This window comes from Ascaphus truei, chromosome 3 (genome assembly GCF_040206685.1).
Source record: "Ascaphus truei isolate aAscTru1 chromosome 3, aAscTru1.hap1, whole genome shotgun sequence".
In the NCBI taxonomy this organism is placed as follows: domain Eukaryota; kingdom Metazoa; phylum Chordata; class Amphibia; order Anura; family Ascaphidae; genus Ascaphus; species Ascaphus truei.
This window is the reverse complement of record NC_134485.1, coordinates 356209880-356233804: the sequence shown is the minus strand read 5'-3', so window position 1 is coordinate 356233804 and position 23925 is coordinate 356209880. Positions and strand designations below refer to the sequence as shown.

At 43.2% G+C, this 23925-nt stretch overlaps 1 protein-coding gene across 3 annotated transcripts in view; it reads left to right on the top strand.

The window, feature by feature from the left end:
- The window catches only part of NEK3 (NIMA related kinase 3), a 32670-nt gene extending 9770 nt beyond the window's left edge, over positions 1–22900 (top strand). For all 3 annotated transcript variants that reach the window (XM_075592011.1, XM_075592012.1, XM_075592013.1), the window contains exons 6-14: positions 7783–7850; positions 8080–8166; positions 9831–9885; positions 13042–13242; positions 16925–17027; positions 17911–18036; positions 19571–19705; positions 20685–20802; positions 21219–22900. In XM_075592011.1, coding sequence (XP_075448126.1) covers positions 7783–7850; positions 8080–8166; positions 9831–9885; positions 13042–13242; positions 16925–17027; positions 17911–18036; positions 19571–19705; positions 20685–20802; positions 21219–21288 — 963 coding nt within the window. In that variant the 3' untranslated portion in view covers positions 21289–22900. The remainder of the gene's footprint in view (positions 1–7782; positions 7851–8079; positions 8167–9830; positions 9886–13041; positions 13243–16924; positions 17028–17910; positions 18037–19570; positions 19706–20684; positions 20803–21218) is intronic.
- Positions 22901–23925: the final 1025 nt, after the last annotated feature.

The following is a 23925-nucleotide window of genomic DNA, read 5'->3' as shown; positions in this document are numbered from 1 at the left end:
TCACACGTATTCAGGAAGTGTCTTATGCTTTCATTTAATTGTTGAAATATTCCAAATTATAACTTCACGAATGTGTGTGTGTGTGTGTGTGTGTGTGTGTGTGTGTGTGTGTGTGTGTGTGTGTGTGTGTGTATATATAAATATATAACAAGCAAAAAATTGAAGTAGCGCCGCTAAATAACCCAATTTATATATATAAATAGATTATATTTAGAAAAACAGTAGCTATTAATGGATGTGCTTAGCGGGGCGGCTAAAGTTAGGCTAGTACACTGTGATAAAACCTTAAAATAATACAATATAAATGCGATCTCTTGACAATTGAACCCTAAAAAATGTAGAAAAAAAAGCTAAAAAATATATTTAATATGTAAAAAATAGAAAAAATTGCCAAAAAATGAATAAAGATAAAAAACCTTCAATACATAAAGTCCTGTTCCAATGGCAATGTCTTCAGTTTCCTGCAGCCCGTTTCAAAGGGATCACCAGTCCCTAGTGATATCTAGAAAAAAGGAAAGAGAAAGAAACAGGCGCATACCTAGTGCATTACCACAATAAAAATGTATTAAAGGAACATAAAATCTAACAAACGCCCACTCACAAAGGTACAGCAAATATAAGCGTGTATGAGATAGGCTCTCAAGTGCCAAACAGCTCGATCACCAGCGTCCCGCTGCAGTCAATGGCGTCGTCACGTGAGTCTCCTCCGTGGAACCGGAACCGGGGTCCTTCGCCTTTGGTGTTCAATAGGACAGGTCCCTCCAGGAAACGAAAGCCTCCAATGTCACTAGTATGGTTAGTTATTGGCCGTGAGAGCCGCACACGAGAGCCAAAGTTCTATGAGCAAGTAGCAGCAGTGTTCGTGGGCAAATGGCGGCCGGAATCTAGCCACGCCCTACGCGTTTCGTCATCAAATGACGACTTCTTCAGGGGATACCCTCTAAGCACCTAATCCTTAGTATTTATAGGGAGGTATTTAAACAATTAGCCAATAAATTATTTACAACAATCAATTGATCAAATACATGTATTGCGCTTGAATAAAGCAATTATATAATAAATAAATGCATGAATACACTCGTTTTGTGAGGACCCCATTGAATGTAAGAGAGTGGTATATAAAATATCCAAGTATTTAAACTGTGATCCAAAAATAGCAGCAACTATATTAATATATACTGAATAGTGAGTGGGTGATCTAGAGATTGATCAGCAAACAATAAACAATAAACATCAATTAGTTAGAATGAAGGGAAATATTTCAAAATAAATAAAAAAGAGGAAACTAAGCAAATTACATCTATAGAATATGATTAAATAACACAATTGAGTAATGGTGTGTAAACATATATATATATATATATATATATATATATATTGTGACAAACGGCTTACTCCGGGGCTCCGTCGTTTGTCCGGGACTGTTTAGAACACGGTCTTTTAGGGTAGGTTAAATGATGAGGCGTCACGTACTGTTCCTTTAAACAGGCTATGCCTGGTTTATTCAGTCCCAGGCACTGAGACTGCCACAGTGCATACAACAGAAAACAGATCAAAACAAAAGCTGCTCACCTGAGCGATAACTTAACTTAGATATCCCTGACTCAGGGTTGGAAGTGGCTTTTCCACTTCCAACATCAAAACATGGTACTTTTGCAGTCTTACACAAATGAACAGAAAGATTGAACCTGTTTGGGGAAGAGGCTTCTCCCCTCTGTAGTTCAGCAGCCTTCCAGCCTCCTGGCTCTTGTGGGGAGACCAGAGCAAACAGGAAATCAGTCTTTCATACCTGATTCCTAATTAGCATGACAGGAGACAGAAATCAGGCAGCAGACAAACTCTGGTCTGGATCTCTCATCCCTCAGTTCCAGCGCTTGCCAAACTGTGGGATGGAGTGTATGTATTATAAGGCTGCACTCCCAGGCCAAACAGGATAGAAACTGTCTAGTATCCTGGGAGCCCTATATACGGAATTTATTACCATCCCCTGGTTTCTGTCACATATCCTCCCCCCCAGCTCAGACCTCGAGGGATGAGCGACCATGGATATTAGGGAGTGCATCCTTGACAACCCGTCAGCATTGCCATGTTTGTGCCCTGACCTGTGTTCCACAGAAAATTTAAAGGGTTGTAGGCTTAGGAACCACCTGGTCACTCTAGCATTCTTTTCCCTGTTTTGACACATCCAGGTAAGGGGTGCATGATCTGTGACCAACCGGAATTTTCTCCCCAACAGGTAGTATTTGAGCGTCTCTACAGCCCACTTTATTGCGAGACACTCTTTCTCTACTATGGAGTAATTTTTCTCCTGGGGATTTAGTTTCCTACTTAAATAAAGGATGGGGTGCTCCTCACCTTGAGACTCCTGGGAGAGTACCGCCCCCAGCCCTACCTCAGATGCGTCGGTTTGGACTACGAACTCTTTGGAGAAGTCAGGTGTGACCAACACTGGTTGGGCACAGAGAGCTTCTTTCAGGCTTCTAAAGGCCTGTTCGGTTTCGGGGGACCACTTTACCATTAGCGGTCCTCTTGCTTTTGTGAGGTCAGTTAGTGGGGTTGCCTTAGTTGCAAAATTGGGAATAAACCTTCTATAGTACCCAATTAAGCCCAAAAAGGTCCTTACTTGTTTTTTTGTAACTGGCCTTGGCCAATTTTGTATCGCCTCCACTTTGAGTGTTTGGGGTTTGAGTAAACCTCTGCCAATAGAATATCCCAGATACTTGGCCTCCTCCAGACCAATAGTGCATTTAGCGGGGTTAGCAGTTAGTCCAGCAGACCGGACTGCGTCAAGCACAGCTTGGACCTTTGGAAGGTGGGATTGCCAATCTTCACTATGGATTACCACATCATCCAGGTAGGCGGCAGCATACCGAGCATGTGGTTTTAAAATTTTATCCATCATTCTTTGGAATGTGGCGGGAGCTCCATGTAAGCCAAAAGGCAACACCTTATACTGAAAGAGGCCGTCTGGGGTTGAGAAGGCTGTCTTTTCTTTTGCCCTTTCTGTGAGGGGAACCTGCCAGTACCCTTTTGTTAGGTCTAGGGTTGTGAGATATCGGGCTTTGCCCAGTCTCTCTACAAGTTCATCTACCCTGGGCATAGGATAAGTATCAAATTTTGACACCGCGTTTAGTTTCCGGTAGTCATTACAAAACCTTGTTGTACCATCTGGCTTTGGGACTAAGACTATAGGGCTGTTCCACCCACTTTGGGATTCCTCAATTACACCTAGTTTTAGCATTTTTTTAACCTCTAAACTTATAGCCTTTCTTTTGGCCTCTGGGATTCGGTACGGTTTAAGGTTAACTCGGACCCCCGGTTCAGAGACTAGGTCATGTTCAATTACGCTAGTTCTACCTGGCCGTATAGAGAAGATTTCTTTGTTTCTTTTCACTAAATTCTGAACCTCTCGTTTCTGATGAACAGACAGTGTTTCAGCTATGCTAACCTCTGGGTCAGTTTCTTGATTCTCTGACGGACCTGGGGGTACTAGGGTTAACAAGACTTCTCTATCTTTCCAGGGCTTGAGTAGGTTTATATGGTAAATTTGCTCAGGTTTCCTCCTACCTGGCTGTCTTACCTTATAATTTACTTCTCCCACTCTTTCCAAGACCTCATATGGCCCATGCCATTTAGCAAGGAATTTACTCTCCACGGTGGGAACCAGAACTAGTACCCTATCACCTGGAGAAAAAATTCTGACCCTAGCACCCTTATTATATGTATTCCTCTGTGCTTCTTGAGCTTTCTCCATGTGTTCCCTCACTATGGGTAGGACTGCAGCAATGCGGTCCTGCATCTGGGCAACATGCTCTATTACACTTCTGTAAGGGGTAACCTCGTGTTCCCAAGTCTCTTTGGCTATATCCAGTAAGCCCCTTGGGTGTCGGCCATACAATAGTTCAAACGGGGAGAAGCCTGTGGATGATTGGGGAACTTCCCTAATGGCAAATAACAGGTACGGTAACAAACAATCCCAGTTTTTCCCATCTTTATCAACCGCCCGCCGTAACATGCTCTTTAAGGTTTTATTGAACCTTTCCACTAAACCATCTGTTTGTGGATGATAGACTGAGGTTCTGAGATGCTTGATTTTTAGGAGTTTACATAGCTCTTTCGTTACTTGGGACATAAATGGTGTTCCCTGGTCAGATAGAATCTCTTTAGGAATCCCGACCCGGGAAAACAGAACTACTAACTCTTTTGCTATGTTTTTAGCTGAGGTGCTACGTAGGGGAACTGCCTCCGGATATCGGGTGGCATAATCTAATATTACCAATATATGCTGATGTCCCCTAGCAGACTTTATTAGGGGTCCTACTAGATCCATAGCAATCCGGTCAAATGGTACCTCTATTATGGGAAGGGGTACCAATGGGCTGCGGTACGCCTTGAACGGGGCGGTGATCTGACATTCTGGGCATGAGGAACAATAATTCGTAATTTCTGCCAGAACCCCAGGCCAATAGAAGCTTCGGAGAACCTTTTCTTTTGTCTTTTCCACCCCTAGGTGTCCCCCCAATGGATGACTATGTGCGAGGTGTAATACTACGTTACGGAATGTCCGTGGTACCAACAATTGTTTAGTTGTAACTGATTTCCTTTTATCAACCCGATATACTAGGTCGTTCTCTACCTCGAAGTAGGGGTAAGCAAGTGACCTATCTGGTTGGCCAGGAGTACTATTCTGGTCCCGTATATTTCCCCTTGCTACCGCTAATGTGGGGTCCTCCCACTGGGCCTTCTTAAAACTCCCAGGACTGACCTCTAGGTCAGCGAGGGTCTTATCCGGTTCTGGGGTGGTAAGTGTCTGCTCAGCATCTTGATTTGGGGTATTCCCTACCAAAGTAGTGATGGGGAAGGGAATTTTACAGCACTCCTCCTTTTCCCCCTTCTTATTTGGGCCCTCGTCAACCTCCATTTCTGAAAAAGGGAAAGGATTTGTTTCTTCTAATACTTCGTTATGGTCCGCTATTGAACTCTGGGCGCTATTCTGAGCGGGGGACCACATTTTTAGAAAATGGGGAAAGTCGGTCCCTATTAACACATCATGTGCCAGTTTGGGTACAATACCCACCTTGAAATCTAAAGAACCAAACTCTGTTTCAAAAAAAACATCAACAGTGGAATATTCATGATTATCCCCATGTATACAACAAATTGCCACTCTTTGTGAACTGTTTCCCTGTTTCTTCTTAATGGGCAAGAGGTATTCGGACACTAGTGTGACCATGCTCCCAGAGTCAAGAAGTGCCCGAACCCTCTTACCATTAACCTTTACAAATGCCCACAGATGGTTATTCAAGGGGTCCTCTGGGCTAGGGCCCATACATTGGGACAACAGCGAATAAGGTTCCACGCTGTTGCATTGCATGGGCTCATAATTTAGTGGGCAGATTTTTGCTGTGTGGCCCCTCTCATGACAATTTACACATTTAGGTACATAGTCTGTGTCCCACTTAGAGCCTTTTCCCGGCTCCCCATGTTGGCTATTGCCCTTAGTGTGCGAACCACTGTTGCTGGTGCTGCGTGAAGGTGGTCGCCGCTCTTCAGCGCCCCTTAACCCCGGTACCCTTTTACCGTCTCTGGAAGAGTCCTGGAACCTCGGGTAGTGGGGTTGCTCCACGACTGTGGGTTGCGGGTGCTCTTCTGCTGCATTGTACCTTTCTACGAGGGCCACAAGCTCATCCGCATTGTGGGGGTCACTCCGACTGACCCAACGGCGTAAGGCAGAGGGAAGTTTCCTCAAGAACTGGTCCATGACCAACCGTTCCACGATGTGGCTGGCTGAGTTGATCTCGGGTTGTAGCCACTTCCGGGCGAGGTGGATGAGGTCATACATCTGGCTTCGGGTGGCTTTATCCATCGTGAAGGACCATGCGTGAAACCTTTGGGCGCGAACAGCCGTGGTTACGCCGAGGCGGGCGAGGATCTCGAACTTCAATTTTGCATAGACGTTAGCTTCGGCTGGCTCTAGATCAAAGTAAGCCTTCTGGGGTTCGCCGCTTAGGAAGGGTGCGATTAGACCAGCCCACTCAGCTTCTGGCCATCCCTCTCTCTGTGCCGTGCGTTCAAACGTGAGAAGATAGGCTTCCACATCATCCGAGGGTCCCATCTTCTGAAGGTAGTGGCTTGCCCTGGTCATTTTCGGAACTGGGGCTGCCGCTGCCAGTGGAAGGTTACTGATAGTCCCCCTCAGGATCTCGAGTTCCTGCTGTAAGCCCTGAGCGAACCGCTGTTGCTCCTCTCTCAGCAAGCGGTTTGTCTCTTGCTGGTTTGCATTCGCGTTTTGCAGGGCTTCATTCGTCTGTTGCTGGTTTGCATTCGCCTGTTGCTGGTTGGCATTCGCCTGTTGCTGGTTGGCATTAATCTCTTGCTGGGCTATTAGCAGCTGTTGATGGGCTGCATTCGTCTGCTGCTGGTTTGCATTAGTTTCTTGCTGGGCTATTAACAGCTGTTGCTGGGTTTCATTCGCGTCTTTCTGGGCAGCGACATTGCGTACCAGCGCACCCACCACGTCTTCCATCTTGTTTGCAGAGGATGAAAAAAACTTTTTTTTTTTTTCAAAGTTCTTCAACCCGCAGACCCCCTAGTGCTCTGCCCGCATTCTCCACCATATGTGACAAACGGCTTACTCCGGGGCTCCGTCGTTTGTCCGGGACTGTTTAGAACACGGTCTTTTAGGGTAGGTTAAATGATGAGGCGTCACGTACTGTTCCTTTAAACAGGCTATGCCTGGTTTATTCAGTCCCAGGCACTGAGACTGCCACAGTGCATACAACAGAAAACAGATCAAAACAAAAGCTGCTCACCTGAGCGATAACTTAACTTAGATATCCCTGACTCAGGGTTGGAAGTGGCTTTTCCACTTCCAACATCAAAACATGGTACTTTTGCAGTCTTACACAAATGAACAGAAAGATTGAACCTGTTTGGGGAAGAGGCTTCTCCCCTCTGTAGTTCAGCAGCCTTCCAGCCTCCTGGCTCTTGTGGGGAGACCAGAGCAAACAGGAAATCAGTCTTTCATACCTGATTCCTAATTAGCATGACAGGAGACAGAAATCAGGCAGCAGACAAACTCTGGTCTGGATCTCTCATCCCTCAGTTCCAGCGCTTGCCAAACTGTGGGATGGAGTGTATGTATTATAAGGCTGCACTCCCAGGCCAAACAGGATAGAAACTGTCTAGTATCCTGGGAGCCCTATATACGGAATTTATTACCATCCCCTGGTTTCTGTCACAATATATATATATATATATCAAATGTAAATATACTGTATGCTCATCTGCATGTCTTAGGCAGGTCTGCAACCCCGCCTTTCCCCATTATCACCCAGCACTTCCACTTCTTTGCATAGCCAGTTAACCAACCCCACACTGATGAGACTCATTAAGGTCGAAACAGCTGTCTGTGGGTGGTTTTCTGGCTATGCATCTTAACCCTGGCTGTGCTCAAAGCTGTGACCATGCAGCAAGCTTAAGCCTATAGGGAACCATGTATAAAATGGTTTTTGAAGCAAAAAGTGGCACTGTGTGCTCATTTGCATGTTATTTCCCAGAATCCCTTGCTGCAGTGGAAGTGCTGTGTGCTGGGTGATAATGGGGAAAGGCAGGGTTGCAGACCTGCCTAAGACATGCAAATGAGCATAAAGTATATTTACATTTGCTATATGCTTTGCTGTGGAGGGTTTTTGTCACTTTTTGTACTCACCATAACTTAACTCAGTATATATATATATATATATAATTATTATTATTATTTTTTTTGCTTTTTCAACACAGAATATTTTTCTTACTCAAATGGGTCAAATAAAATTGGGAGACTTTGGATCTGCACGTCTTCTTACCAGGTATTTAAACTGAGAAGAAAGGGGGGAGGGGGGGGGGGAATGTCATGTCTCGTAGGCCCCTACTCAGTATACTGGGGAACCGTCTTCCCCTTGCTTAGGAAGATTTCAGCCCCACTCAGATGAAAGGAATTTAAATATTTCCAAGCAAAGGGAAGACGACTTCACAGCACATTAGGAGTTCGAGTTTAAACAGTGATAACCCTAACTTTCTATGTCCTTGCTTTCCCAGTCCAATGGCTTATGCGTGCACGTACGTGGGAACCCCTTATTATGTACCTCCAGAAATCTGGGAGAACAGGCCGTACAACAACAAGAGGTAAGTGCACAACACGGATTATAAAGGGAGATTGGAATCGGCTGTTAACGCCATGTTCTGCTGCAAAGGAAATGCATTTATTTACAAATACTACTTTTTTCCGACAAGCTGCTCTGCAGTTGGGTTAAAAAAGTTTGTTTTGTTTTTTTACAGTTGTTGTTGTTAACGCTGCTTATAATAACAGAATGTTATCACCTAATAATTTCTCAATGATGTGTTTTAGTTCTTACTTGAGCCAATGTTGTAATGTAAAAGAAAATGTGGGAAGGTATAACTTTGCTACACCAGCATAGGATGTCTAGTTCTAGCAATGCAGGGGTGCTACCAGAGGATTGAACATTGTTAGACAGAGAGGTAGCGGAGAAAGAAGTCATTTGTCTTAATTGGTGCACACTCTAGTATTCAAATGATATAAAGACCATTTAAATCAATAGTATTGCTATGGTGCAGTGTTCCTATTTTATTTAGTACACATTAAGGTATTTGTGTGTGTGTGTGTGTGTGTGTGTGTATATTGTAATTGGATTGCCATGGTTTGGAGCACATTATTACTCGGTACAACACTACAGTATATCATTCCAAGTGATTGTTACTAGTTTATGAGAGTTACACTGTGTCCACAAACATACCATTATTTCTGGGATAACCAGGTTAGCTACAGCAGGTCTGACACAGCTGCACTCTCTTTAATCAATTTGTCTCACATTGGTGCATTTTCTTGTAGCTGTATTTCTTTTAAATAACTAATGAAAATGTATATTTTAATGAGTCCTTACCGGAACACTGCACCATAGCAATGCTATTGATTCAAATGGTCTTTATATCATTTGATTACTAGAGTGTGCACCAATTAAGATGAATGACTTCTTTCTTAGCTACCTCTTGAGTCAATGTTCTCTGGAGCAGGACCATGCTAGTTTTATGAGTGGGGAGATCCTGGGGGTGGAAGAGATGGATCTCTGTTTCACCTGGCAAATAAATGAGCACTCGAGCCCTACATGAAAAACAAAATAATGGAACAATGAATCTATGTGGGAAACGTGACAATCAGTTGTTGGTATGATGAATACATACAGTGTATATGTGTTTGAGTCAATGTGAGCTGCACTACACACAACCCTGAACAATGGGACTTCAGACTTGTGCTGGATTGTGTAGTGCACTTTGCCGGTGAGCTACACGGGGAAGGAAATGAACCACAAATTGTGCATATCCAACTAGCACGTTCTCTATGCACCTTTAAGACCCACCTTAAGACACACTTGCTTAAAGAAGCATATGAGTAGCACCGTGGATAATACTGACACATGATACCTCAAGCTTCGCCCCCTGCAGACACACTTACCAGAATGCCTTCCTACTCTCTTTGTATGTTCTCCCTACCAATTAGATTGTAAGCTCCTCGGAGCAGGGACTCCTCTTCCAAAATGTTACTTTTATGTCTGAAGCACTTATTCCCATGACCTGTTATTTGTATTATTTGTTATTTATATGATTGTCACGTGTATTACTAATGTGAAGCGCTATGTACACTAATGGCGCTATATAAATAAAGACACATACATACATAGATCTTCTTTTTCTGAGCTATTTTCAGGCATCTTTAGCATCTAAGATATTGATGTGTTTATTATTATTGTTAAACATTGTTTTCTTTCTTCCAGTGACATCTGGTCTTTGGGGTGTGTATTATACGAGATCTGCACTCTAAAACACCCAGTAAGTTAATATCTTTGGGGGAGTGAAAGAAAATTAATATGAGTTTTCAACTAGGTTTAAAACATTCTTCCTACACGCTGCTGTTTATTTATTGATAAAAGGTTTTACCAGGAACTAACCTTTCGTTTTCACGTATGTCCTGGGCACAGAGTTATGATAACAATACATTGTTACATTAAATGAACAGAGGTTACACATTCCGTTTACAGACATTTCATGGACAGTTAGAGATAATATGATTATGGGCGTATGTAACAGTTAGAGACAAGATTACAATATGAGACAGCTGAAATTACTTAACCTGGAGTCGGCTTTGAGAGTCTCTGGTAGGTTGATCCAGTCGTTGAAGAAGGTGACTTGCCCAAGATCACAATACACTGATGCTTGTATTTGAACCATTCTTTCCTGCTTCAAAGTCAATGTAATTGTTTTCAGAGTTAATGTCTTTACTCCCTTAGTCACACCCTGAGCATATTATTTTCAGGACTAAACAAGTAACATGCAGGGACCCCACACCATGCCTTAAATACCAGCTGCAATAAAGATGTCCTACTGCCAGGGTAAGGATTTGCAGACCAATATCGTCCCGGGGGATATGTCTCATACCTGCCCTCCTCCTCTGACACGACGTCACGTTGTCATAGCAATGCATCACCATGACTACACAACGCTGCAGGAGGAGATGCTGCCCCAGAGAAGGTAAGTGACACACCCCTCCCTACAATCTTACCTTGGGATCAGGAGGTCTCCTCAATGCTGCTCTGGTCCAGGGATTCTGCAGCTCCTTCCTCTGGCGGAAGTTGGACCTAACTTATAACACTGACAGAAGGAGAGAGAGGATTGCAGTGACCGCTGGGCGGAAGTTGGACCTAACTTCCGGCACTGACAGAAGGAGGGAGTGGATTGCAGTGACCGCTGGGCGGAAGTTGGACCTAACTTCCGGCACTGACAGAAGGAGAGAGAGGATTGCAGTGACCGCTGGGCTGCTGCTGCATCTGGAACAGGGGAGCCACTGGCCACCGATGCTGGGACCGGTCTGCAACATTGGCCCATCGGGGGAAAGCCTGATAGGGCAATAATACGCCTCTGCCTACTGCACACTGAATTGGTTAGTGCATTCGATTTGATACAGTTCAGTGTGTTATCATTTTTATTTATTTGGCTCATTGCGGGACACAGACTGGTGGGCAAAATATTTGCAAACTATCTCTGCATTTGACCATGAAGTATTTTCCCAAGGACTCTTCACAGACGCAATCCATGTTGCTCTATTTTGAAAAATATATATTTTGCTGATGTCATCTTTCAATAAACCTTTTAATGCCTGTAGAGAGACTCATTTTGATCTACTATCTACATTCTACATTTTTGGAATATGACCCCCATCCCCCCCACTGTTTCTGCTTCTGAGTTTTAAGGAGCAATTCAATAAGAAAAAGATAAGCAGAAAAAGTTTAACAGTTTATTGCGTATCTCTATCTTAAATAAAAAATAAAAAAAAGCCGCTAGACACACACACACACACCAATAGTAAAGCATTGGCAAGTGCATGCAACATTACAATCATACAAATATATACTTTACCTAAACCGGAGTATGCAGTGATGAAAGTAGATTTTTATTCTTGCAGGTACTCGCCCGGGCATTTAAAACATTGGAGGTGGGGACTGTGGTGTCTCTGGGTAGTGTGCCAGAAATAAGGGAAGCTAATCATATATAATTAATAAACATGGTAAGCATGGTCTAGTTTATTTTCCCACACTAATTAATTACTCCCCACAATACACACAATAAATACCCCCCACAATACACACTCAATAATACCCCCCACAAAACACAGAATAATAACCCCCCACAGTACCCCCACAATACTCACACAATAATAGCCCCACAATACTCACACAATAATACCCCCACCACAATACCCACGCAATAATACCACAGCCCACTTTCCTTGCGGGTGGTCTCAGCCTTCTGCTGCCGCTCCACGCACGGATGGAGAAGTTGGGCCCTGCTTCTGGCGGGGGAGAGATACCCGCAGCAGCTGGGAAGAACTTGGGCCCAGCAGCAGAGGCCGGAAGCAATTTCCAGCTCCGGCCGGCCAGGCCCCAACAGCCACCGGGCCTGGGATAGTTGTCCCGGCTCCCCGCACTCCTCCCTATCGGCGGCCCTGCTTCTGACTGAAACTACAGAAAACAAACCTGCCTCTCTCCGTTTCGTCTCTCTCACACTCTTACCAGCAGAAGCCAGCTCCAGTCAGTGCCGTAGGAGATATACACACACGTCACACACACACACCTCACACATAACGTCACTGACCGGAGCCGGCTTCTGCTGTGGGAGTGGTTGTGAGACAAAACGGAGATAGGCAGGTTGTTTTTTTTAGTTAAAATCTCAAATAATGCATACCGGTCGGTACGCTGTACTGGCACTTGTTGTTTTACCAGTACTGCGTACCGGCCTACTTTCACCATTGGGACTATAGAACAAGAAGATGCAGCACATCACAAGTGAGTGATGAAGAAAGTGTATTGGCAAAGGAACAGACTACCAATATTTTGATCCTTAAAGCAGGATCTCTATGATATATATTTGGACATTATTTTATGTATCTGCAAAACTCTGTGATATTTAAGAAGATATCGTTAACATCCTGCTGGGAGCAAAATTGCGTTTAAATATTTTACAATTTTAACACTCAAACTTGGTAAAATGAAATCTGCATCTGAAACTCCCCAACCATTTCAACCCCTGTACCCAATGTTTCAACCTACCCTGCCTATAGATTGTAAGCTACTTGAGACCGGGCCTCTTCTAAAACACATTGCAGGCCTATCTCTCCTAACACAATTTGAATCCTGTCTGTAAAGGTTACTTATGCCCAGAATCATATCTGTCTATGAAATGTCTGTAAATTGAATGTATATCCTCTGTTCATGTAATGCAACCATGTATTATTATAGCTCTGGCTTTTCCTGCCTCTCTTGTGTAACAAGTAATTGTATTTAATTGTAGTTGTTCTCAAAGTGACAGTAAAGTATTGTGGTGCTCCCTTAAGTGGAGGTCTGTATTTACGTTAAAAATAAATGATGATGAATTAATTAAATCACAGCATACCTTTTACTTTCAATGTAATACACAGTTTTCCTTCTTAAGTTTCAGGCCAGCAGCTGGAAAAACCTCATTCTTAGAATTTGCCAGGGATCCTACAGCCCTCTGCCCTCCCAGTATTCCTACGAGCTGCGCGCACTCATCAAACAGATGTTTCGGAAAGACCCTCGGAACCGACCCTCCACCAGCACTATTCTTAAAAAAAGATCGCTATCCAAAGTTAGCAGAACCTGTTTGTCCACAGAGGTACGATAAGCCAAATATCCTAAATGTTCTCTATGAATACGCCAAACTGAAGGGAGACACACTCCCAATATTTGTGGGCAGACACAAATGGTGGTTAGACTAGGTGCGCCTGTGTTGATTGTGCAATATTAATAATTGTGACAGCTGTGAATGTAACGGTGCAATCAAACTTCTTTGGCAACTTCAGCTGAGTTACAGACTAAATTGGAACAATTCTATTTATGTATATTATGACCCCCAAGATAGTGAATGAGCCTGTATATCGTTCACATGTATTCCTGTTAAAGAACTTTTTAAAGATGCATTTTTGGATCCCCAGTGAATTTACAGTGGGTTGATTTGACAATTATATTACCCCATGTACTAAGCGACTTAGTACATATGTGCGAATGCTCCTAATACAGTAAACTGACTGAGCTCACATACACGTTTGTAATAAATCTGATTGAGACTGTGTAATCCTAGGTCAGACTCAGGGTTGCCACCTCGCTGGGTATGACCCGGAGACTCTGGGTTTTGGGCACTTACCTCCGGGCTATGGGTTGCCATTGTCAATCTCTGGGTGGTGGCGGGGTGCGGTGTGGTGCGGCGTCTCCGGCATTCTCCGTTATTTTCCTGCAATTCCCCATCCATAACTAAGGTGTATATTCTAAATATAACCCCCATTAATCATGCTGAATAGAATAGTATAATGCGAAACAATCTTTAAATACATAAGCCAATATGATACTAACCATAAAGGACACATAATTACAAATATATTTATGTACTTAATCCTGTTGTCAGGAGTGAATCAAATCATTCATTAATGAATGTATGTTCTCTGTATTCAATACCAAAAATATACCTCTATTTAGAGAGAACCATAAAAAATTAAATTAAATGAAGTAATTGAAATCCCTCTGTTCATACAAAAAGATATTAAAGAACAATATGATAATAACATAATGAAGCAGATCCCCTCAGTATATAAGGTTAACATCCTAAATATATTTATATTTCACTCTTTCAAAGTACCTAAACACATCCTATAAGATTATACACATAGAATGGTAATAACCTTATGTAGCCAGGTCCCCCTCTGCGTGTCCTTTTCGAAGATCCTTTTAACGCCTAGGTGCTGCCGCACTGAGCAGGTATTGTTACACGTGCACCAACCACTGAGTACTCGCACATAGTGGCAGCGCTGACCATGGGACAAGGGTTATACAGTGGACACGGTGTGGGGGTACACGGTGGTGGGCAAGGGGTATACACTCACAAGTGGGGGTGAATGACTGTTGGGACTTATAGAGTATAAGATAGAGTATAAGATATATGTATAGTAAAGTTTATTCTTGCTTCAAATTAACCTCTGGAGTGCCAGAATACTACCACACATGAAGAGCACTGTACCAAATGGGGACAGGTCTGTCAATTGACCGATATACATACCCCAAAAGGAACAGTACTCAGCTATTAACTTGGTATCTATCTAGATCAGAGTTACAGCAGTGCCACTATACAAACCAGTATAATATCCTACAATACTAGTATTCAGTACACCCCAGGCACAACATACTTGGGCTGTATATGTACTAAGCACCACACACCCATCCTAATATACCACCAATTGTACAGGGAGGTGACAGTAATACATCAATAGGTGCACTTTGACCAAGATCTGTTTTATACAATATCTTTAATATGCTTTCAGCTGCAATATCGTAGCAGCATAGCATAGGTCCCACACTAAAGAGCACTAACTAATATTTCAATACTGGGGCACTACATGTGTGGCCCAAACTGCTGACAATCAACAAGTACTCTAGTCTGTTCACTCTATACGAGGAATACTAGGGCCAGTGAACTATCCTAACACTGGACATTAACCCAATAATGTACACTCTTCTGGACACACTTATCCATTAGAGACAGTAACACTTGGTATATTTAATCATTGTTTTAGACCCCAATATTTTAACGTCATTGTCAATTAATAAAGTTATTTTAAAGAATCACCATATCACATCGGAATAGAGTGCTATCATTAGGGGCTCTGTCTGTCTATTTGTGTTCAATATATCAACCGTTGGTTATTGTGTTGTGTCCTGTGAGGGGCCCCTCCCGCTATGTCGGGATCCCTCTCAGGTGGAGGCGTTGCACCACGAGATTGCGAATATACATATATACACCAGGCTCTCAGTGCGGATGCTTAGGCTCCTGCAAGCCATGCAGGTACATACAGCAGTAGTAGAGTCTGTGTTCACAGGGAAACAGTGCTACACTTAAATCGTGTGAAACTGTATCTAGTCCTTACCAAAGGGGCCCAAATTCCAATCCGAATTAAGACCGAAGGGGACGCGGGTCTTCAGTGTGATGATCCAAAACGGCTCACGATGGTCCAGGGCATTGATCCTGTTACCGCCTCAGATGGGGTTTGGCACATGCGCAATACCCAAAAATGAAAAAGCACTGAGACTGCCCCCGCTGCAAAATGAAAAAGGATTAGAAACAGGGTACATGAGATCCCCCTTAGAAATGAGGCGCACGGGCTCCATGATTGTAACTGTCAGAGCTCTCGCTGTGCGCCCCACATATTGCGTACCGCAGCCACAGGTCAGTAGATAAATCACAAAAGTACTATTATAATTAATAAATGATTTGGTTCTAAACCGCTGACCTGTGGCTGCGGAAGCAAACTCCGATCCCGTTGTCATGTGTCTGGAGATTTTGCAGTGCAAACACCTATAAGAAGAGGCTGTAGGAAAATAATCTTTTAAAGTGATTTTTGAGTTGAACATAGTAGTAGGCGAAACATAATTAGCAATTGTTTTCGCCCCCGTTTGAATACAAATCTGGGGCCCTCTCTAAATATCTCCTTCAGGGCCGGGTCTAGAGAGAGGACACCCCAATGTCATTTAACTATATTCTTAATTTGCTCTGCCTGAGCACTGTATTGCGTTATAAAGAGAGGGCTATCCTGATTAGCTCTCTTCTGTCCCTTTCTTTTAAACAAATCTGATCTCTCCATAACACATACTTCCTCATAAGCCCTAGTGACATCTGCCCGGGCATAACCCCTGGCAATGAATCTATTGTATATATCCCTGGACGGTGTGAGAAAATCCTCGTTGTTAGAGCAGTTTCTCTTTAACCTAATAAACTGCCCTTTTGGGATACCTATTGATGAGTGATTTGAGATGACATCTGTCGGCTCTTAAAAATGTATCCCTTCAGTTCGTTTTCTGGAATTTCTGTCACTTTGAATTTTTTTATTCTCTTATTCTGATCAATAAACAGAAATAAATCCAAATATTGAATGTGAGGTCAATCATAATTCTGTGTGAAGGGCAAATTTAAATCGTTGTCATTAAGGTGATTTATGAATAATAAAAGTGATTGTGCATCCCCTTTCCAAATAAAAATAAGATCATCTATAAACCGTTTGTAAAAAATAATGTGATCCTTAAAGGGGCCGCGTTGTCGTGGCGCCGCGTAGTGTCCGGTTGCCATGGCGACGCGGCATCATTTGACGCCGCGCAGCCATGTTCACTGCAGTTGGAGGGGGAATTGCAGCAGGATGCCGGGAGACGCCGCCGCACCAAGTAAGGGATTTATTTTTTCCCCTTGGGGTTGGCCTTCAGTAGAAGGTGGCAACCCTGCCGACTCAGACCGTGTGACTGTCTTTTATTTTATAAAGCCAACCGACGAGCAGCCTGCAAACTGCCGAGGTGCTGAAAAGGTGACAGTCCTGCGATGCCCACGCGAAGCGGGCGTGCAGCAAGAATACTCTTCTGAAAAGGGTAATGAACAAAGCAAGTGTGTGTGTTTTATTCAGGGTCCCTCTCTGCATACGTTTAGAGAGAGAGATGGTGGAATGTAACACTTCATCAAATAAAATATATATTTATACAGTATATATAATTGTTACAGTTCGGTGATTCCCAACATGATTTTGTAAGGTGTATCCAAGGGGCTTCCCCCCGCAAAATATGTACTGGCAAATCCCAGGTAGTAGAGTGCGTTGCTGAGCCCATGTGGGGACTGCGCACTTAGGCTCCAAACTGCACCTTAGCGTGAGTGGTAAAACTGTCAATTACATCACGAGCTTCCAATGTTGCTCCCCACAATGCATTGCATCTACAGCCGCAAGGCATTGTAGGGCATGACTTTGGAAACTCCCTCACACACACACACACACACTGAGGTGCAGTTTGGGGCCTTATTAAGCATGTGTTCTCCCCACAAGCTCAGAACACTACACTGCCTGGGTCACACAGTTTTAAGCCTGCGAGCCACTAGGTATCTGTGTGTTTATTAACTTTGTCCAGCTGGTCTCAGCTGTTTTGGAGGTTAGTGGCTCCTCCCTCACAGGGTTTAAGCTCGCCCCTCCCCACTTTTCAAGTAAGCAAGTTTTCTTTTCATGCAGCTGGTTGTGATAGGTTCAATGCTAGGACCATTCTTAATCTAATTATAGAGGTAAATAAGAATTTCTAATCAGTTAGTGTTAGGACCTGCGAATTGGTCATGCCTTGATGTGGCTCGCAGGCTTATATGCTTTGGCCAAAGGGTTAACTAAATTACCCTTTTTCAAGAGATATATAGGTATTTCACTGTGTATTTTTGTGACATTGGATGCCACACTATTTCTTACATGACTACATGTTGGTTTGTTTTCACACGCAGTTACAGATGCCAACTCTCCAAGTCTCAAGAGGAGACAGTGGGAAAAGGGTCCCTCAGACACCGTCCTAAATATGCTAGAAAACGCCTCCATACTCACTTCCAGTATAACAGCTGAAGAAAATAAAGGTGAGTTAGGACATCATAATTGGATCATTATCAATAGCCCTATGAGCTGCAATAAAATAATGTACATGGCTAGTTTTATAGAGAATAGATTTATATTGTTAACTTCATCTGTGCTATCGAGTACAGAATGCACTTCACTGCTCTGTACTAAGTTGTATTCTCCTTCAGAAGCAAAGGGCTGAAAGCCATATTTTCAGACCTCTTAATCCTCATTGTAAGATGTCACGATCATTGTTACTTAGCCCTAATGGCATTTCTTTAATAGGAGTATACTGTAAATAAGTATTGTAGTGTCTTCAGCCGCAGTTCTTGGAATGTTTTTTCCCCTAGCTTGCACATTTGCTACGGTCAGCCTCCTGGTTCAGGAGATGGGGACTAGCAAAGTCACAGTACAAAATCTGGGAGTCAGCCATTTGGGATACACTGCAAATCATAGCCAAGTCCCATCATGTTTTGGCTCAATGGCATGGTGTTGCTGACCATAATATAAATTAGTGTTGTACCGGGTCCTACATTTTCCAAAAACCGGGTAACAGTTACCCGGGCAAAATGAACCATTTTGCCGGGTTACCCGGACGGCACTTACTTGCAGGGTGAGGGAGTCGGCTGCGGAGAGTGAGGAGGACCTCTGCGACATCTGGTAGCAGCAGCAGATGCAGAGAGTGAGAAGGACCTCGGCGACATCTGGGAGCAGCAGCAGGCGTCCTGGTGGCGGTGGTGGGAGCAGCAGAAATCTGTGTTCAGCCGGCGGGAGCAGCAGGTGTACAGCACATAGCTGAAGCCGGGGAACCATGTGACCGAAGCAGGAGCGTTCCTATTGGTCAGCCGGGGAGGAGCCGGCTGTGTGCTGTATTCCTGCTGCTCCCACCGGCTGAACACGGATTTCTGCTGCTGCCTCTGCCACCACCACCAGGACATCTGCTGCTGCTCCCAGATGTCGCCGTGGTCTTCCTCCCCGGTGTTCCTCGCCTTCTGTCGCCGGCTGCAGATAGGCTTTGAAGTATTTTCAGCTACTCTGAAATTACCTGGCGCCGGTTCGTGCCCCCTGCTTCCGGGGCCGGGTAAGTTCCAGGTAGCTGAGAAAGCTCCAGGTAAGCTGGGTACCGGGTAATTTCCGGGTACTTGGTACATCACTAGTATAAATGAATACAATATTCTACTGCTTTAATAGAAGGAAGTCACGTCTTCAAGGAAGAGTGTATACATCTTCCTCCTTTTTTCCTTAATCTTCTCCATGCCGAGCAACTTTAAGAAACATACAAACCCTCTTCTCCCCTTGTATCTTATGTCCCCCCTCTCCCTTCCTTTTAGATTGTCAGCTGTTTGGACCAGGGCCCTCCTTACCGTGTATGTTCATGGAGTAACTTTATTATGAACGGCACACCCCATTGGACTGTGCAGTAGAAAATGTAGTTTTGTTAATAAATGATAATAACAATTAAATGTACCAGGTGGCCCTATGATATATGAAAGCCCTCGCTATGGTACATGCTTCTGCCTCATTGCTCCTGTCTCCTCTTGCTTCTGTGCACAGGCGCCTGCATTATAAAGTCTGGTCTGAATGAGCAGAGGAAGAAGTGGAGAAAAGAACCCCCTGAGACGCTGCTCAATGTCCTGAAGAAGGCTGACCTCAGCTTGGCATTTGAAACATACACCATACATAATCCAGGTAAGTGCATTGTGTGCTTGTAAAGCATGTTTATATACACCAGAGTCTACATCCCAGCTGCTGTGCTGTGCATTGCAGACTCCTCTGAGAGCAAAGGTGTGAAGAGTGAAGGTAAGTTTTACTTAAACGTAATGGTATCCCGCTGCACATGGCAAAGGCACATATAGTTGCAGGAGACCTGTAGACATATAGTATAGGACTTAGGTCCTAGCCAGTGGTTGTTTCTTGTTAAATAGAGAAAAGGGGTTTCTTTGTGAAAGCATGTCTCTACTGTAAGAAAAAAAGAACACAGAGCGCACCCGAGGTAAGTAAAATGTATATAGACTAGCTTGGTATTGTCGGCGGTCCTTGACTTCCGTGTTGCATCTCAGCGAAGGAGCTCGACGCGCAGGAGACAGCGTAACTCCAAAGGTCTCCGTCAGACACTGATCAAGAATCGCTTTACGTTTCGAACATTTCTGTTCTTCATCAGGGAGTCTCTACTGTAGAATACATTTTGTGCAAAAATTGTTCAAATAAGGTGTACAGCAAATAAAAATATCACTTGTGAGCACATTCGCATGTCTCAGACAGGACTGCTTTTCCCCATGATCTCCTAGCAGAGAGTGCTCCCCCTGCAGCTAGCGATTAAATAAGGTGTAATGCAGGGGTTCTCAACTCCAGTCATCAAGACTCCCCCTCACCCCCCAGCAAGTCAGGTTTTCAGAATATCCCAGCTTCAGCGCTGGTGGATTAATCAGTGGCTCTTTGACTGAGGCACCGATTGAGCCAACGAACTGGAGTTGAGAACCCCTGGTGTAATGAGTTTTGCTCCTACATTTAATCCCTTGGGTACATTGCAGACCTCTGACAACCAAAAGGCTAATTGAGATCAGGCCACAACTTTTTGAAGAAACTGGTCCTAGCATTTTTCTTTTGTGACTTGCTGTTGCTTGATGCAATCTCTCTTTTTTTTTTTTTGTATCGGGATCCCCTTCAGACTATCTAAGAGGACCACTTTCTAATGAAACCCAAGCACCCGACACTACAGATAGCAGAGAAGAAGAGATTGCTGTGGATCCAGAGAGATTTGAACCAAGATCTGATGATGAAGACACGTAAGTTGAACATTAACATGAAGCTCTTGTCATGTCAAAAGGGGTTGTTCCTTGAACCACAAAAGGAATAATGCTATATTTACAAAGAGATGCTAACCCACAAGTAACCTTAGGGCTACGTTCAACTGAATGACCTATAAGGTGTCTTACATCTTAGCACTGCTTAATAAATATGGCCCATAATAATTTATCTTTTGTTGCTTTTTTTTTTTTTTTTTTTTTTTTTTTACAAAAGACAAACATGTAGACTGAGATTTAGTAAACAATGGTATATTTTAGCACACTTTAGGGATTAGTCACAAACATTTAGAACTGTTTATAACTAGATCACGAGTTGATTTCATTCTAAATATCATGTTTTCTTATGTTTTTATATTGCAAAATAATACAAGATACTATCCTATACTTTTTTATAGGGACTTTGAGGAAGAGGATGCTGATCCAGACTGGATGTCTGAGCTCAAAAAGATTGTTGACTTGCAGTAATTATCAAAAAGGATATCTGTTTATTACAGCACTCAAGCGATGTGTAATGTGGAGCAGTCTAAACAAGGTTTAGCACAAACTCCAAAATACTGTATTGAAACTCCCTCTGGATAATGTGCTTATATATTTTTTATACCCTGTGTTCAGGAAAAAAATGGACCCCTTTTGTTTTTCATCATTATCATCTTATATATTTCTTCTCAATCCCCATGAAAATGTGCACAATTGCAGGTCTGTTATGTAGATTAGCACTATATAAGAAGCACAATGTAGACCATCAACTGATGTTAACTGAATGCATATCACTATTATGTCAACAAGTACCAGATACACTGTGGTAGGTTCATGTTCATTAAATGAGAAATAGGAGTTTTTTCTTCGTAGCTCGTAAATGTGTTAAACTGTTGTAATCTAATCTGAAACACTAAAATTGCTATAAAGTTTGAGTTCAAAGTATGTGTTCAAAATGTCCTTCTGCTGACATGCAGGAAGGTGCGAACGCCAGTCTGATTGCATAGTCGATAACGCGTTGATCCAGCTGCTCCCACGTGAACGATTTTTTTTCCAGTCCTCATAGTGACCATCGTTTATCAGGAAACATGTTTGCGCGTTGGACCATAATTCTCGCTCTGTCTCAAGCACTTTATAAGGGAGAAGGAGAGGCTCAGTGAGTAAAGACACTGACTGGCAGTGAGTTTGAAGCAGGGGAACCTGGTTCAATTCCCGGTGTCGGCTTCTTGTGACCTTGGGTAAGTCACTTTATCTCCCTGTGCTTCAGGCACCAAAAACATAGATTGTAAGCTCCACAGGGCAGGGACATGTGCCTGCAAAAATGTCTCTGGAAAGCACTACGTAAAAAACTAGCAGCGTTATACAAGAACAAACAATTATTATTATTATTAATTATAACGTGCTTCTTCGCTAAACACCATTGTGTAACTATGCACTTCATGAAGTCATCACGCCATCACCAGTTCCAAAGAATATTCAATGGTCATATCATTCTTAAATGTAGTAATCTACTGTGGCAGACCTATAATTGCTCAAGTTTTCATGAAAATGTAGTGATTTTTCTGCAAGGTAAAGTGAAAAATTAAAGCGGTCCCGTTTTTTTTTATAAACCTGGTGTATTATATTTATATATTTGAAAACCTTGCATATTGATTTGAACATTGCACTAAAGAATTCATAAAAAGGAAAATAATTATTTAAGGGATTTGTAAATGTATTATATTGACTGTGACACATCCTTATTCACTTGAACACACGCCATGAATTGCATAGTGAAAACATCCATGTCAATATTTTTTTGTCTTTACAGCAATTTTGGCACTTCAACGCTACAGGAATTTGCATAGAGATATTGGCCTTTATTTAGTAAACTGATCTAGTGCTATCACATGGAAATCACTATTGAAGGCAATGTTGCTGTCTGTGTGATGGCGCTGGTATCGCAGGGTACTGAAGAAGGGCTGTAATGTATTTATGGACAATATGATGTTCTCTTTTCCTATGTGACCTTGCATTGCAGTTCTAGATGATATATTCTTTATTCTTTTTATTTGTTACTTAACTGTTTGACATTTTATAAAATATTACCATATTTTGTAGTCTCCTTCAGCTACTATAATTATTACATTTCAGAACATTTATAACTACTGGGATTTTACATAATGCGTACACGCAAAGCCCTCTTGGTGGCATATTGCCAGGCAACACTTTGCAGGACTGGAGTTGAGCACCCCTGACATAGCATTTAAAGTTGTATTTATGAAACGAGATGAGCACAAGGAGAACACCAATAGAGTAATATTGTTTGTGTATTGTTTTTCAAGAAAGCATATGATATGTGTCCCACTCAGATGACTTCAAATTTAAACAAGCATATAGTATGTTATACAGCATGATTTCACTCGTCTGAAAGTACTGAAGTATGTTAGTGTAGCCCCCTTTCCCTATGGCTAAGGGAAACCGCGGGCGACTAAGCGTGCTGCTGACAACTGTATGCTCACAGGAGGCCTGAGCCTCCGCTTCTGGGAGCCTGGGGTGAGCGCTCTCTCTTAGTGCAGCACCTCCACCTACGAGGGATCCCAGCGTTGGCGGGATGATTCCTCATAGGAAGCAATACAGTCAGTAATAAGCAATATCACACCAGATGATATATAACTTGTATTTACTGACACACATATAACAATACTATAGGATATTATGCAATAACAATACACAACGTGGCATGGCGTGGTTTTCCCCCAAAGTATTGAGGGTGCCTTGGGCACCTATACCCCGGTGTCCACCCATGCAGACCAGGGTATATTGACAATAGAGTGATGCTGTAGTAGGTCCCACGCAGTGGGGCCTCCCAACAACTCCCCTCACACCTTATCCACGGTGCGATCTCCAGCCGGATGATCATTCTCCTGTGCTCTCACGTGCAGCCTGATCCCAGGCCGCAGCTTGCTGCGTGGGCGTCCGTCCACGGGCACTGTAGTGCAGCTGCGATTCTATGGGGAGGGCCTCTACTTAGGGCCTTCCCTACAACATTCCACTCTTTTTGGATGGATTGGGGCCTTGGGGCAGAGTTCTGGCCTAGTCCAGGGGTTTAATGGCTCCCTTGATGCGCCCGTCCTCTCTGCCGGC